We start from the raw sequence: 16,752 nt of genomic DNA, 5'->3' as shown, positions 1-16,752 counted from the left end.
CTGCTAAGATTCACCAGTTAAGGGTGAGGCTCACTGGTTAAACATTCACATCCCTAACTAGAGATCTGCAGGGATACAAAATTTGTATCTTCCTCCATATCCACAAAAATGAGCTGCAGATATCCGCCGATTTGCAGGGCTCTATACATAACCTTGGCACGTGTATTTTAGAACACACTGGAAATAGAACCTGTTAACCAAAAAGCTTGTCTCATCCTTAGCCATGATGGAGCTAGTGCTCCTCTGAAAGTCAAGCTTGTCCACCCACAGGTGTTGTATCACTTTGTTGGTTTAGAAATCAATTCTGGTCAAGCAGTATAGTCCTCTAGCGGGGCCCCTGTTATTCAGGTGTAAATGTGCTTCGAGCACTATTACTCATTCCTATACATTTAATATTGCTGCCATTTACACACAGCAGCCCAGAAAAATGCAGGAGACAGTAGGGGGCAGATTCCTGAAAGCAAACTTGTAAAATACTCTCATCCCCTTCTCTTATGATCTGAGCTATGAGCCAAACTAGTTAGCCATTCCCCAAGCCTAGTGCCTTGGCAGAGCCAGCGCACCGTAACTCTACTGGGAAATGCTGCACCTCTCCATGTGGCTTGAAATGCTGCACACGCATGATTGAAACGCTTTCAACGGAAAGAGAGAGAAGATGATCCTGGTGTCTTTCTTGCAGCACAAATGGCAGCTAGGGAAGGGAACAGCCACTGGTATGGCTTCACGGGTCAGCAAGTCAGCACTGCGCTTAGTCATTGGGAGAATCATAGCTAGTGCTGCTTCAGGAACAGAGGTTGAGGTGGGGCCAGCCAAAACAAACAATGCTTCAAAGAATTTAATAAAGGAAGAATCAAGACAGGCGCCTCTCCTGCGATCCTGCAGCACTAAGCTGCATTTCATTAGGGTAACTTTGCCCAGTCACATACCTTTAAGCCCTGGTGCTACTGTGAGATTCCACCTTAACGTGGGCTCTGCCACATAAAGCAGACAATACCCTGTCACAAACAATAAAGGAGAACCTCTCCAGAACCCAGGAAGAAAGGAACTAGCCACCAAGACTCTTCAGCCGGGAATAGAGCCTTAAAGATGCAAGCTAATGAGAGCAATGCTGGGAACTGGTGCTAGATGGCAGCCCTGACGGGCTAAAGACTGTTTGCCATTTACAGAACAGACATGTCGGGGCTGTAGCTACCAGGGCAAGCTGCCCACAGCCTGGTCCCCACCAATGGAAGCAGCATAGGACAGTGTCCATACATTACCCTTTCAGTCCTTGTAAACGAGTCCAAAAATGGACAGAAACTGTCACATTGCTCCGAGGCCAAACAGCCCACGGTCACGTCTACTGGGTCTTTCCACTGCCATTGTAAGTGCTCTTGAGTTTTGCTGCTTTTTAAGGTGGGGCAGCAATAGGTTACCAGAGAGAGGAACACATCAAAAGCAGCCTGCTAACTGACATCAATGGGATGCAGAAACTTCTCACCAGTGAAGTTCCTTGAGTGAAGGGAATCAAAGGCCAATGTGCAGCTGCTAATAATTTTGAGCTCTGGAGGAAAGAGTGTTTCCATGTGTGCTTCCCTGCTCTCCAAGGGGCTTATTCAATACTGGCTCACTCCTTCCCAGGCCCTCTCCCCAGCATCTGATTAAACTGGCTGAGAACTTCAGGTCTGGTCGTAGTTTTGACAGGGTCTTTTGCAAAGCAGGACTCCTGAAGCCCCATGCAGCTCCCTAAACACGTACTATCAGCCCTCTGATCTGCATGGTACATGGGGGAGGGAGAGGAGGAGAGGAAGGAGGGGAATTGCAGAGTAGCCAGCTAGCAGCACAAACAGCAATGCAGGGAGCAAAACAGAGCCTTCTCCCGCTAGAAAGGAACTGAAGTTGAGCAGTCAAGGAGGCAGTATACAATCAGAGCAGTTACAATCAGATGTTTGGCAGTGGTCTTTGTGCACCCTGGATACATGGGGCCCTTGGTAACCACAGGTGGAGGCTTCAGCCCCCAGGGCCTGTGACAGAGAATGAGGGGATTTGGACAGAAAAGACTTCACTGTGTGCACTCTTGACTATTTTATAATTAGGGAGAATTTCAAAGGCCCAGGAAGAGTAGATGTGACCTATTTTTAAGGCTGGCCACGGGATATCCGACTAAATGGGCAGCTGGTTGCCTGATATGTACCAATCCTTCTATTCCAAGGCCCATTTTACACCCTGCAACCCCAGTGACTTAGGTGGGGGATGTAAAGGACAAAGCTCCGCCTGTGTGCACGCTACTATTCCATTCAGCCTTGCCACAGTGCGATTAGACCACAGCTCACATTGCACAGCTGTGAGAACTCCCTTCCCAAGCCCTGCCCCCAAAAGCTTCAGTGAAATTAAAGAGGCAGGACCTTTGTCTTGCTAGAGGAAAGTGGAGGATGGGTGTGCAGCAGGATAAGGAACTAGCCAGAGTCTCTCACAAGCCTCCTAGGAAAACAGGGAAGCAGAAGAATTAAACAATGAAACCAGGAATCTATTCACAGCTAAGTGGGCTAAACCTGCCCAAGCAAAAAGGGGCTTATCTTCTATCCCAGAGCATTCTTCTCCCAGGAGGTTGGCTCAGTGCCTGCTCTATCGTTTGTCAGTGATCTCCAAGGATTAGCAATTCAAACCTATTGAGTGGTAACAGCAGGCAGAGGGGATGGGGCAGGCCCAGTCACCAGGGTCAACAGCATTAATGGGAGCTTGGACACAATCAAAATGTTGAGCCCCATTCCAGAACAGGGAAAGGGCCCACTTACATGCCCCATTTTAATCTGGCTGCAACTGGCTCCCCAAATACAGTCGTAACTGTCACGAAGACAGACTGTGTGGTACTGAGTGGGGGAGGGAAAGGACACATGCCTGAAGAGCCCCATAGCAACAGCCCAATGCACAAGGCACGGAAGCAGGAGCTCAAGACCATACCTGTGCTGACTGAGCACCAGATAAGCAATGAGACGCCTTCTTCTGTGGTTCTGCAGGTGGCCTATGTAGCACCAGGTGGAGCTGGCACATGGCCAGCTTGACCCTGACCCCTCAGCTGGTTTCTGAAGAGGAAGCCAGAGCCGCTCTGTGTGAGGCAGGATAATGCTTGGGCCATTATTCAGTTCCACCAAGAATCCCTTTTTCTCCTGTCACAGATGGCAGGGTGGAATGCTGAGATGGCACTTGGATGACCTTTGGTCAGGACACCTGCAGTGGGGTGAAATCACAGACTATTACCGCTAAAGCAGTTTGCAGCCCTGACACCCACAGGATAGGGTGAGGGCAGAGTGAGCTGTGCATGGGTCATACACACACCTCTCCCGGGTCCTGCCATGAGGGCAGGGGACTGGACACTTCCAGTTCTAGTTCTATGATCCCTTGCTGACTGCAAGAGGAAGAAAGGAGATGGAACACTGGAAGAACTGGCGCTTGGAGACATACACAGAAATGAGTTTATTTTTCCCACCACTGGAATTATGAAATCACAGCAGCAGAATTCAATATTTACAAAATAGCCCTGATATAATGAGAACAAATCACAAGGTCAGGGGCCTGACAAAGAACAGAGGCAAATCCAAGGAGCTTGGCAACAGACCTGCTTGAGACAAGCAATGGATAGGTCAGGGGGCCCTAGACCCTCGTGGGAGAGTGTTCGTAAGAGGGAAATACTGAACAATGGCAACACCTCAGCAATAGGTGTTAATCCTTTACACCGCTATTCAAAAAGGAGCAGCATGCCCTTTGTAGGCAACATGAGGACAGCTGCAAGTCCATCAGTCAAAGCTACTTGCCTACACCAAAGGGAAAAATAATCAGATGTGTAGCTACTTCCAGGAGCAGCTCCCAGTTAGACAGCATGGGTCATAAAAAACCCCACCTGTCCCATCTGCACTATAGTAGTGACCATTATTATTGTCACTTCTGGAGCTTGGTGGGCCTGAATTTTACCAGTAGAGACAGGTGCCTGGTTCTCTGCTTATAGCTGTGGGAGCAACAGAGCTGTGCCAAGTTTCCTTTGGCCTGTCTTACTAAGTGTGACAGCTTGGCACATTCAGAGGCATCAGGGTACCCAAATCTTGGGGTTCCTCCTAGATTGTTCGCCCCCTTAGGCTGCCCTGAATAGCTATGCGTGACTCCTGCACACTCCTTCGGTGTCTGTGAAACCAGGGCCAGAGCCTGAGCAGGAGCTAGTCCTTCAGGTAGGACTTGTAGAAAGCACTGACAACAGCACCGTCGCTGCTGCAATCAGGTTCGTGCATTCATTCCCAGTCTGATGCCTGTATCAGCTAAAGGTGCACTGCACAATCCCTTCAGATCGGACAATCCTCTAGGTGGGTGCTATTAACGCGTTTCTAATACTCCTGACAGTGGGGGTATTGTGGGGGGTGTACGCAAGATGAGATGGCAAAGATACTTTCTGAACACACAGAAATGGGGATTGTGGCCAGTAGAAGGGCTCCTACTTCAGCCACTGAGAGTGTCAAAGCTTCAACTTTGGCAACACTTGCATTGCTTACGGGACATCTCTCACAAGTCGACCCAACATGTATCAGGACAGCTGCTTCTGCACCAAGCAGGTTGGGGTCTAGCTCTGGAAGAGATTTCTGGAGTTTCCCTGATACCATTCCTGGCAGGTCACTTCAAGCACTAAGGCTATGTCTACACTGCCCTCTCTTGCGCAAGAAAATATGAGTATCACCATGCCTCATTTGCATACTTAATGAGCCACCATTTTTGCACAAGGGGCAAAAAAGCGGCAGAACGGCTCTTGTGCAAGAGGAGGTTTTTTGCAGAAAAAGGAGCTGTGTAGATGGCTTTTTGTGCAAAAGCCCCTTGCGCAAAAATGGCAGCTCCTTAAGTATGTAAATGAGGCACAGCAATATTTACCACTATGCCTAATTTGCATATTTTCTTGTGCAAGAGAGGGCAGTGTAGATGTAGCCTAAGTGTCTTTCCTATTCAATTGGCCAGGCCTGTTATCTCAGTAGTAACTTGGCCAGGTGATAACTGAAACAGCATAGGGTAACTTGGTTAGACACCACACTCTCACTGTAAGGTTCACTTTGATGGGAGACCTTTAATATCTAATCAGCCTAGACTTTATTTAGCAGCAAGCAGCCTATTCTCCACTCGTGCTCGAAATAACTGACCCTTGGAGAGACAAGAAGAGGATTTGAGTTTTAGGTGTAAGGGAAAGACAATGCAGCATCTATGTGACCTTCTTAGGCTAGCAAGGAAAGTGATGCTAAAGAAAACTGGATGCCAGAGACGGAGCTGTGCAAGGGAAGTCCCTTTCCTCCTCCGGAGCTGGAGGATTATGCACAGAGATCTCTGAAAGCCACAAGTGTGGTCTGGAATGATCTTTCAAGAGGCACGGGAACCAGTGAAAGTGGCATGCAACTAAGCAAGGGTCCCCTTAGAGAGAAGGATCATGCGGTTGCCCATAACACAAGTGTCTTGAGGTGGGGATTCATTGCTATGGTAAAGAATTGTCCTTTTAAAGCAGCAGAGTTGAAAAATGAATCCCCCTCTGTGATTGTGTAGGCATGCTTGCCGCAGTTCATAACAGACAAGTGGCCACTGTAAAAGCCAGCCATCACAATGGGCACGCTGGACAGCACCCTGAGCAGAGAGGTTAAGGAATGCACAAACATGGAAACTGATTTTCTTAGGAAGTGCCTCCAGGTCAGGATTGAGGCACATTTATTGGCTTACATCTATGGGAAGCTTGCCCAGCCTACATCTGTGCTGCCTGGACTCTGGTGAGCGAGCAGATTCTAGGGATATCAAGTTGGTCTCTTCACCAACAATCTTTCTTTAGCTTTCATAAGGGATCCCACAAAGCAGTCCGGTGAATGCTTCTACATCAGTGTAACGTAACACTGATCTTTTCAAGGTATAATAATGCATCTGCCTTGGAAGCAAATAGATCTTCATGTTCAATAACTTGAGACCAGCTGTAGGAAAACCGCCACCACCCTGAAGTATGGCACAGAGGCTACCTTCCATAAGCCCTTGCTTAAGGGAAACAGCAAACTGAAGTTTCTCAAGTGCATGTCTTCAAACACTTCAATAAATATTTTATACTCACCGTCAAGTGGCTTGGAATTCAAAAGTTTTACTCCAGAGCAGAGCAAATAGGTTTTAGAAACCCACAGCTCAATGTACCATCCCACAGGTATGCTGCTGCCGCCGCCATATCACCATCCCTATTGCAATGGCATGGTTAAGCTGTAGTACGCAAGTGTTAGGGTCTACAGAAAAGTAAACTGTTGCAGGAAAACAAAATGGAAAGAGACAGAGCAGGGGAGGTACACTGTGTGCGTCAGGGACCAGATGTGCAGATTCTGATCACTTGTCTCTGGAAGTGCACAAACTGCTAGGAGCCACTCCCAGCCTAAAATCTATGCGTGCTTTAGTGCAGTTTCCCTCATTCAGAGGCTGCTAGTTGATAGCAGAGCTGTCCTGCCACAGGAGAATGCTCATGAATGTTATCAGAGGAACCACCAGCACCACTGTTTCACTACCAGGTGCAAGGGAGATTGTACGCAAGTACAGTGGCATTACATACCCCAGCAGGTGAGCATGGCCGCTAGGAGACTCCAGCCTCCACTTGGAAATGTGTGCTATAGAAGATTTGTGCAATAAAGGCACTCTCCCTCCCTACCCCAAAATTCAGAAATTCACCATATCTGGGAAGTGTAACCGATAAGCAGCACGTGATGAAGTTTGCTGAGAGGAAATAAGTAGCTATGTAAAGGCAGCCCCAGATCACAGAAAACCTTACAATGAGTATCTGCTTGTGCTAAGGAGGCTGTCCAGGTACTAAGAGGCAGGTTTAGCCCTTGCAACATTACCCTGTGTTGAGATCATAGCTTGCAGGGTGCACTCCCAAAACCAACCAGCAGGAGAGGTGAGCAGCCAAATTCAGAGGCCCCAGCCCCAAAATATGGGGAGACCCCAATGACATAATACGGAACAAAAGACATCACTCCCAGGATGGACACATCAGAGCCATTCCTATCAAGTCAAGATTCCATCTTCTTTTTTAGTGACTCCCAGCATTCTGTGTCCCCAGCCTGTTGGATCAGCAACCACAGTTTCATCCCTTGTGTACCAATGGGAAGAGAAGTTCACAATATCCATCACCGCAAATGAAGGGTCAGAATGACTGTCAGGATCACCCCCAAGAAAAGGACAAAGGGAAGCCAGGTCTTCACGAACCCTCCTATGCTGCAAGAGAGAGAGAGGATTAAAGAGATTAATTGGATAAGGACCTATGCAAGTGTGTATGGAGGTGGGAAGGGAGAGAAATGTCTGGGGATAACTGGAGGAGTTGCAAGCCAGAAAGGGAAGAACTATGCTACTTTATACCCATCACCCTAATTTGTACCTTTGCATCATGCAACTTACATATGTCACATCCCTGATGTTCTGTTCCTCAGATTTACACATGAAACTAGTGGACACAGGAATAACCAGATCTCAAAGGCAATTTGGTTGTGCCACTGCAAGGGATTGAGAGGTCTTCTAGTTCCATCCCCTGCACTCAAGGTAGGATTAAGTATGGTCCAGACCGTCCCTGACAAGTGTTTGTCTATCTTGCTCTTAAAAATCTCAAACGACAGAGATTCCACAACCTCCTGGTGATTTATTCCAGTGCTGAACTACATCAAAAGTTAGGAAGTTTTTCTTAATGTCCAACCATTAATGTTAAACTGTTGTTGCTGTAATTTAAGCCCACTGGTTCCTGTCCTATCTGCAGAGGTTAAAGAGAATAATTTTTACTTTCCTGTAACAATCTTTTATGTGCTTGAAAACCATTATGTCCTCTTCAACCTTCTCTTCAGACTAAACAAACCCAGTTTTTTCAGTTTTCCCTCCTGGGTCTTGTTTTCTAGACCTTTAAATCACTTTTGTTATTGTCTGAACTTTCTCCAATTTGTCTGCATCTTTCCTGAAATGTGGCACCCAGAATTGCACACAATGTTACAATTCAATAATGAGCATGAAGTAAAGCACAAGAATTGCTTCTCCTGTCTTACAACACTCCTGCTAATACATCCCAGAATGATGGTCGTTCTTTTGGCAACAGTGTTACACTGTTGACTCATGTAGCCTACGATCCTCTATGACTCCCAGATCTCTTTCCACAGTACTCTTCCCTAGGTAATCATTTCCCATTTTACATCTGCAGCTGATGGTTCCTTCCCAAGTGAAGTACTTTGCATATGTCCTTATTTAATTTCATCCTATTTACCTGAGACCATTTCTTCTGTTTCTCCAGATCATTTTGATTTTAATCCCATCCTCCAAAGCATTTGCAACATCTCCCAGCTTATCATCCATAAGTGTAACAGGAGTACACTCTACATCCTTATCTAAACCAGCGATGAAGACAGTGAACAGAACTGGACCCAGAACTGATCCCTGCAGAACCTCTCTTGATGTGCACTTCCAGCTTGATTTCTGCTGTCAGTTCAAATCCAGCCCAGCAGTTAGCACTGGCTGGCTATTTGGTGGCTATATGAAAGGAGATTGTGACATCAGATCAGTTCTTAGGTTTTAAATTCCCACGTTACAAAAATGCAATGAAATGCCATTACAATTGGCAACCTGAATGGACAGGCCAAGGAGTGAATAAGACACAAGGACTGAAGTCCCTAAAAGCTCCTAGAGATTCCTCCAGAACAGTACAGAGCACACTAGCAGGACAGCAATGGGGAAAGCTTGTCCTCTAACTGCCATGCTCAGCCTGTTCCGTGACTACACAGATTGCATTCGCCAGGACTGAGAAATTGGCAGTGAAGTTATTAAAAAAAAAAAAAAAAGCCCAGGTGAACACTTATGGTGCTGAAAGAAATTCTGGTAGTAGAGGATTGGGAGAAAAATCCAAAAAGCAGTGGGTAAAAGTCCTAACAACAACAACAACAAATGGGATTCATTTTATTGCAACACAAAAGACAGAAAAGAAAATCTGTGACTGTGAAATTCTGTGAACATTACAAAGGCAGCCAAAGATTTCATGGGAACCATAAACTAGGATTTGCTTTAGATCGAACTTTTCCTAGGCCAAGCCCCCCAAAAGGACTTCACAATTAAAAGTATTAAACACCAGTGTCCCAGGAGATACAGATGTCACCATAAGCTCAGCAAAACCTCGCACACCACACCCTGCTCTTTATCTGAGATATAGGGTTGCTCAGAACACTCATGATCTCTCTCCCGGTGAAACTCAGAGGCCAAGCTACCACTCCTGAGAGCTTGCTCTTAACATACCGGTAAAAAGGATGGCAAACCTGCCAACTTAGCTTAAGCACTGAGCCCACAGCTGTCTGGCCAAGGGCAGGTATGCTCTCAGCTGAGACCTATCATCCTCAATACACCATTGAAAGACATATAAATGAAAACTTAACCCCTTCTCTCTGGGGTAGTGAGAAAGGCTGAAGGATCAGAAACTTTGAGAAGCTAGCACTTCAGTAAACAGATCCTCTTGCCTGCTGGATCTGGACTGGTTCGCAGCTCACCTGACATACTTCCCATGCAGGAGGGAGAGGAAGCAAAGTTTGACCATGTTCCAGGAGGTGCTGTTATCGTATCTCATCAGGTTTAAGGCCAACGCCACATGAGAGTGACAGTTGTCACAGCAGAGATTGTGCTAGAACAAAAAGGGAAATTGAGTTAGAGTTTTCCTGTCTGTTAGGTCTGGGGCCAGATGATAAGTTCTCCGGGGCACGAAAACAATCTAATAGAACTTAAAAAGACCCCAACCCCACTGAGAGGGTATATTCCCCAGGACCTACTCCTAGTTTAGCAATAAGTGGCAGGATTCTGAGATTCCATATTTCCTTTGAGATGGAGGATGAATGCAAGAAAATAAGCCTTTTAATAGGCAAGCATGAAAAAACAGAGACAAGAGGACTGAGCATAACACAGAAAACAGCCAAGTACTGACTGTGATCACATAATGCTTCTTAACTGCTTCATAAAAAGGGATCAGCCCATCAAGATCAGCCCTTCAAGCTTCATTAGGTGAGCATTTTTTAGAGAAAAAATACACAAGGTAAATCCCGTTTCACTGTACCTGGTTAAATCAAGACCAGCCCATGTGGAGGCTGGAGTTTAACTTCAATAATGTCTTACCATTCGGTGCTTGTACTCTTCTGAGGCATCATGCACAGCTGTATCCCAAGCACTGGGACCACTGGAGTACACTTTGTTTGGATCCAGTTTCCAGTATCTGACAAGACAGCCAACAGGACTGCTAGTTTAATTGCTATACCTTCTGTTCTTTCATAGTGCCCTTTCCTTCCTCATTAGGAGGCTATTTAAAGCAGTAGTAAGCAGAGAAACCCATAGTCATTCCTTAATGAGGCTCAGTGAACTCAAGGAACTGCATTGTTCAAGAGAGGTGCATGTGATAAGACGGCAATAGGAGCCAGGCTTAATCTCCCAACCTAAAACAGCTTCATTTCATATGGCAAGATAGTATTGTACACATGGAACAAATTAGATTCTGAACTCCAGTTTCCTTGGGGAATTTAAAAACTAATTCCATCAATATATTTATTTGAATACAGGAGGCCCCCAAGATGCGACCGCCTGAGTTCCAACCCCTCGCACTTACAACCATTTTTGTAAGCGTGGAAGAGGCCAGAAACCCCCGACTTACATCCTCGGCCTGTATTTACGACAGCGCACGGCGCCTACCGTAAATGCAGGTTTGAGTTTCAACGCCCCCGACTTGCGACGCTTCCTCTAGAACGAATTGTGTTGCAAGTCGGGGGCCTCCTGTAGAGTACAAAAAATTAGAAGTCAATGTACAAATATTTTGATTTGCCCCATGATGAATAAAAACATGAGTATCGACTGCTTATCATTCAATTTTAGATATCATTTACTTGTAGCAACTCTCTGCCACAAATTCTACTTTAACAATGTCCTTACCATAATAGTCATTAAAATAATTAGAGATTCAATATTTGCACACCAGAACTTTGCAGTCATGCCTCTAATCAGATTTAATGTAAGGTTTTCTCTTGGGAAGCACAGACACACTAGCTGCCCTTTTGAATTAGGGCATTTGATCTCTGAGAATGTTACCTACATTATTACATGTTTATGTTGGTTTCAGTGAAGAAAGAATATTTGCATATTTAGTTGTTAGACATTTAATAAAAAGAAACAGTAGCACTTACTTCACCGGCTTCCCAAACGCCATGTTGTCTTCCTACAGAAAGGAGAAACATCTCTTAGGGGAACACAGACCACACAAAATTCAATATGTGCATCTTTTCTGTAAGGCTTATTTCATGGCATGAATAAGTTCTTTCCTCGGTAGTCTCATTTTACCTAGACACAGATCTTATTTGAGTGTACTCAAGGTTAGACTCTCATCGATACTGATGCAACTGCTGTTGAAATAAGTGTTTGGTTAAGTGTACTAGATACATTGCTACATCTTCCATATTTGATATATTTACCTTACCTTTTCCTTCTTGATTCCATTTACTTCTGTACTGAAACATATTTTTTACATATTGATAAAAGCTGTACACATTTGTGTCAGTGTGAATTACATCAACTGAGACTCCCTTACACTCAAAGTCCATCAAATTAAAAGTAAATATAACAAATGCTGGAAAATGGGGATGTTAAATTGTGGGTAATTGACTAATCAAATAGACTATTCAACTAGTTGATATGGCATCTCCGCCTTTGAAGTGTAGAAACAGCCCTTGAGCTGTTGCTATACTTTCAAGGTGAAAGCGCCACATGAAGCCCAGGGTCAGCTGGGGACCCCCGCTAACCCCAGGCTCCGTGCAGCACTGCTGCTTTGAAATGCTGCAAGCCTGGCATCAGGCTCAAGTGGCAGCGCCACATGGCTCCCTGTGAACTTTGAAACCTTGCCACTTTGAAACGCCGAGAGAACAGCCTGACACTTGCTTTGAAATATCCTCTTCTTCCTCCCCTAGCTGCCTCTCTCTGATAGAGACAGCAAAGAGGAAACTAGTCAACAAGCTTGCTTATCAGATAGTCAACTAATTGTTCACATCCCTACTAGTAATTGGGCATGAATTACCAAGGAAGTCATAACATAAAATACACCTTTTCCTAACTCAGTCAATCTGTAAGTTACCACAAAACTGAACTCCTGATGTTGACCCCAAAATGACAATATTCACCTGTGCTGTGGGACGCATCAGACTGACCCTTGCCACTGGCATCTAATGCTTCTCTGGAAGTAAAAGGGGTCAAAATACACACTTACATTATTGCTCAATAAAGCAAATTAACCTATCCTTGATTGCAATATCCAACTTAACTGCACTGGCCAGCAGTCAACACAAAGGTGACTAACATGGCTGCTTTAGACTGCCCTGAATCCAATACAGAGTTAGCCAGTGGAAAAAATGATACACAGCAGTATCATTTAGGGGGGAGGGATAGCTCAGTGGTTTGAGCATTGGCCTGCTAAACCCAGGGTTGTGAGTTCAATCCTTGTGGAGGCCATTTGGGGCAAAAAGTTTGTCAGGGATGGTTCTTGGTCCTGCTGTGAAGGCAGGGGCTGGACTCAATGACCTTCAAGGTCCCTTCCAGTTCTAGGAGATAGGCAATCTCCATTAATTTAAAATTAAATTTTTAAATTAAATTTAATTTAAAATTTAGTAATTTCAAATTTTCATTTCACTTTGGAAATGCAAAATATTGAGAGAAGTATTTGAGGAAGGCGGGAACTAGGCCAACCCCAAGTTCCTCATTTACCAACTAGAATAGAACCATAATTTACTTACGGAGACATAGTAAGGGCCCGCAAAGTCCCGAATGACTCCCGCCGATGTACAGATACCCATGTGGCCGATGATAGGGAAGAGCCATCTATCAAGGCAACAAATGAAATGTCTGAGTCAAACGTCTCATCCTGATCACCGCCCCATCCCCAAACAGGAGACTTCCAGAATGACTACACAACAAACTGTGTGGTACAAAATAGACAGAACAAGCAAATTAGATGTAAATGCAGATGGTAAGGGGAGAAGGAGATATGATCTCTAGTAAACCAGAGCTGAGCACTCATTGACAGAAGCAAGGTTACATAGACACACATACAGGCAGGAGAATATGAAAACAGATAAGAGAATCGGGGCCTGATGCTGCTCTCAAAAGACACCGTTATGCATTAGATATGTAAAAGTATAACCACTCACACAGTAAACCGACAAGCTGAGGCTTATCTATTACTGTGAACTGTTACACACAGACTCTCATCCAGTTCCCAGGGAGCCAACAGTCACCCTGAGGGCTCTGTATCAGAGCTGGCAGTGCAGGGCAGCAGCTGGCTCCCTGGGATTGGAGTAGGAGCTGGTACTTGCCAACAGCTAGCTTAAAAACTGGCTCCTGGCATGCACCAGCTCTCAGGGAGTTGGCTGCCACCCTGCACTGCTGCCTCTGTATTTCTGGTACGCTGCATAAAATACTGTATCTTTTCTCCCTCATCTCAGCTCTGCTACAACTAGCTCAGGGTAGGCAATAATTTTTGATGAGGGGCCCCTCCAAGAATAAGGTAGTGGTCAAAGGCTGCACTTTTCTAGGATATTAAATGGAGGGGGTGCAGGATTTGGAATGGAGATTGGGTACACAAAGGAGTCCAGGGTAGAGGACTGCAGAAGGGAGTGTGAGGTCTGGAGCTGTGACCAGGGGTAAGGGATGCAAAGGGTTTGCGTTATGACCCAGGACTGGGGTGCAGGAGGGAGTGCAAGAGTTTGGGACGTGACCTGGGGTGTAGTTGAGGGTGGGATGTCAGGTGTAGGCTCTAGCCGGGAGGCATTTACTCTAGGTGCCTCCCGGCCAGCAGCCCAGTGGTACCCTTGGGAAGGTGACCTACTTAGCATGCACCATAAAAGGAGAGAGTCTTTGTGCACCTGCACTGTAAGTGCATCCCAGGCAGCTCCCACTGGCTGGTTTCCAGCTAACAGGAGCTGCGAGGATTGTGCTGGTGGCAGCACATGGAGACCACTCCCTGGGGGCACACATTGGCTATGTCTACACTGGAGGCTTCTTCCGCAAGAATATCTTGAGCAAGGGTTCTAGTGCAAGAAGTCTTGCGCAAGAAAACGTCCACACTGCCATGTGCGCGCTGTGCTTTTGCGCAAGAGTGCCCATGGCAGCATGGACGCTCTCTTGCGCAAGAAAGCTCTGGAGGCCATTTTAGCCATCGGGCTTTCTTGTGCAAGAAATCCCTGCCAAGCGTCCACACTGCCCTCTTGTGCAAGAGCTCCTGCGCAAGAGGGCTTACACCTGTTAAAAAAGGGCGTAGCTCTTGCGCAAGGAGACCTCTCTTACTACGCCGTACTGTAAATTTCCTTGCGCAAGAGCGGGAGGGCAGTGTGGATGCTCTGCAGATGCTTGCGCAAGAACGGCCGTACTTGCGCAAGCAGCCGCGAGTGTAGACATAGCCATTGTGTGGAGAGGCACACGTTTTGAGCATGTGGGGGTGAGGCAAACAGAGAGCCTGCCTGAAGCTCCCCCCTGGGCAACAGGACACTGATAGCCCACAGGACTGTGGTGGGCCACATCTGAATGTTTAATGGGCTGGATCCAATCCATGGGTTGTATTTTGACTGCCCCTGCCCTAGCCACTAAAAGAATTAGCAAACAAAACAAAGTAATTTTATTATGGCTTTGGATATTTTAGTAGGATTGCAGCAAAAGGTTATATTGCTTCCATATGCCTCTGTGTAGTGAGCTAGTTTTGCATGTACTTGTTTGGACATCACTAGAGATTAGGGATGTAAGGAAGCAGTCGACTATTCGGTAAGTATATGCTTATTGAGTAGTTGAGTCAACTACTCACTCCCCCCTTGCGGGCTCTTACTACATTTAACAGGCAGAGACGAGCAGGGTTAGCTCCTGGGGCCAGTGGGAGCCAAGACGGCTTAGTCCCACCTTACGCCACCCCCAGTCACTAACACCACTGAGAATCTGCAATTTAAACGTAGCAGGAGCTGGGATGCGGCAAGCTGGGCTCTTACTACATTTAAACTGCAGAGCGGCAGCAGGGGTAGTGAGCGCTGCCCCCTCTCGCCATCAACTACTCGAGTAGTCAATGGAAACTCCAGCGACTACTCGATTAGCTGATTAACGACACTACGAAAGCTCATCATCTAATAAACCATCTTGTTAGTCTTTAAAGTGCTACATTGTCCTGCATTTTGCTTCAGCTACCCCAGACTAACACGGCGACATCTCTATCACTAAACTAGAGATGGCTGTTTGGATGGCTTCTCCCAATCACAGGAAAGAAAACTGGAAAAGGCACCAACAGCGACAATGCCCCAATCAGGGTCCAGCCCCCCTCTGGCCCCACCGCCCTGTCCCAGCCAGATCCTGGAGCAAGCCCCACGGTCCAGCCCCCATCTGGCCCCACCATCCTGTCCCAGCCAGATCCTGGAGCAAGCCCCACGGTCCAGCGCTGGCAGCGGCCCCCCCCGCTGTGGCGAGGGTAGGAGAGGATTCCACCACCGGGCTGCAGCGATCCCGGCCCACCCGCGGCTGCCCAGGTGCAGCAGCCCAGCCCCGGCCCCAGGGGGCGCCCTTACACTCTACTCCCCGCCCCCCGAGTCCGCTGCCGAGCCCTGCCGCAAGGGAAACCCAGGACCCTGTCCCCCGGGCCACGCCCCCCGAGCTCTGCGGGGCGCGGCGGCACCAGGCAGGAGGGGGCGGGGCGGCTCCCCTTGCTCCGGGGGCGGCCGCGGGCGCTGAGGGGCCGGCCGGCCGCGCACTCACGTCAGCACGGGGATCGGCGTCCACACCACGCAGTAGGGGAAGCGGCCTCGCTCGGGCTCCAGCCCGGCCCCCCCGCCGCCATTAAACTGCTTCATCTTCCCCCCCGCGGCCTCCGCTTCCGCCATCGTCGGGGGAGCGCGTCACTTCCGGGGGAGCGCGCCCGCTTCCGGGGCCGTCCGGTAACTAGGGGGAACGGGGCCTTCCCTAGTTCCTCCGGCGTCTGGTCCCGGCCCTTCGCCCTCAACCGGGAAGCCCCGCCCCCCGAGCTCCCTCGCCCCGCCCCCCGAGCTCCTGCCAAACCGCCGCGCGCCTCTCGCCCCGCCCCCCGAGCGCCCGCCAAACCGCCCCGCGCCTCCCTCGTGCCCCAGACAGCCCCATGCACCTCCCCCACCCCACCGCCCGTACAGCCCTACCCGTCTACTGCTGGGCTTCCCCTACAACCCCCCACCACCAGCCCCACACCTCCCCCTCCTAGCCCGAGCTAGCGCCCCCTACAGCTCCCCCCCCCCTCCTCCCTACAGCCCCACACCTCCCCCCCTCCTAGCCCCTAAGCTAATGCCCCCTACAGCCCCCCAACCCCAGGATAGCGCCCCCTACAGTCCCCCCCTCCCCCCCACACAGCCCCACACCTCCCCCCCCCTCCTAGCCCCTAAGCTAGTGCCCCCTACAGCCCCCTCCCCCCTAGCCCTATCTACTGCCCCTGGCTCCCCAGCCCCATGCACCTCCCCCCCCCCCCCGGCTGTCCCTAAAGATCCAGCACCCGGTGTGAGCACCCAGGCTCCCTGTATAGCCCCAGCTCTCCCAGCCCCCCACACGTGCCACCACTCATGGCCTCCTTGTGCCACCCCCAGCTCCTGCTCTAGAATGGGAACGGGGCTGAAGGGACGCAAGAGGCTGCAACTTACCCCGACCGCATAGTGGGCAAAGAGACACCTAAATAGTTTTAAAGATTTGAGCCTATTTGCT

The 16,752-nt window shown here is 48.3% G+C and overlaps 1 protein-coding gene across 1 annotated transcript; it reads right to left on the bottom strand.

Annotated features, from left to right (window-relative positions):
• Positions 1–3,438: 3,438 nt before the first annotated feature.
• Positions 3,439–16,028, bottom strand: TMEM222 (transmembrane protein 222). Its single transcript, XM_075909194.2, has 6 exons — positions 15,787–16,028; positions 12,795–12,879; positions 11,199–11,230; positions 10,144–10,240; positions 9,528–9,658; positions 3,439–7,233 (listed from the first exon to the last, which is right to left on the bottom strand). The coding sequence occupies exons 1-6, from the start codon at positions 15,909–15,911 to the stop codon at positions 7,146–7,148; spliced, it is 558 nt and encodes a 185-aa protein (XP_075765309.1). The 5' UTR covers positions 15,912–16,028; the 3' UTR covers positions 3,439–7,145.
• Between the last annotated feature and the right edge of the window lie 724 nt (positions 16,029–16,752).

This window comes from Pelodiscus sinensis, chromosome 26 (genome assembly GCF_052426305.1).
Source record: "Pelodiscus sinensis isolate ZL-2025 chromosome 26, ASM5242630v1, whole genome shotgun sequence".
Lineage (NCBI taxonomy): Eukaryota > Metazoa > Chordata > Testudines > Trionychidae > Pelodiscus > Pelodiscus sinensis.
This window is presented reverse-complemented; position numbering and strand designations above follow the sequence as displayed.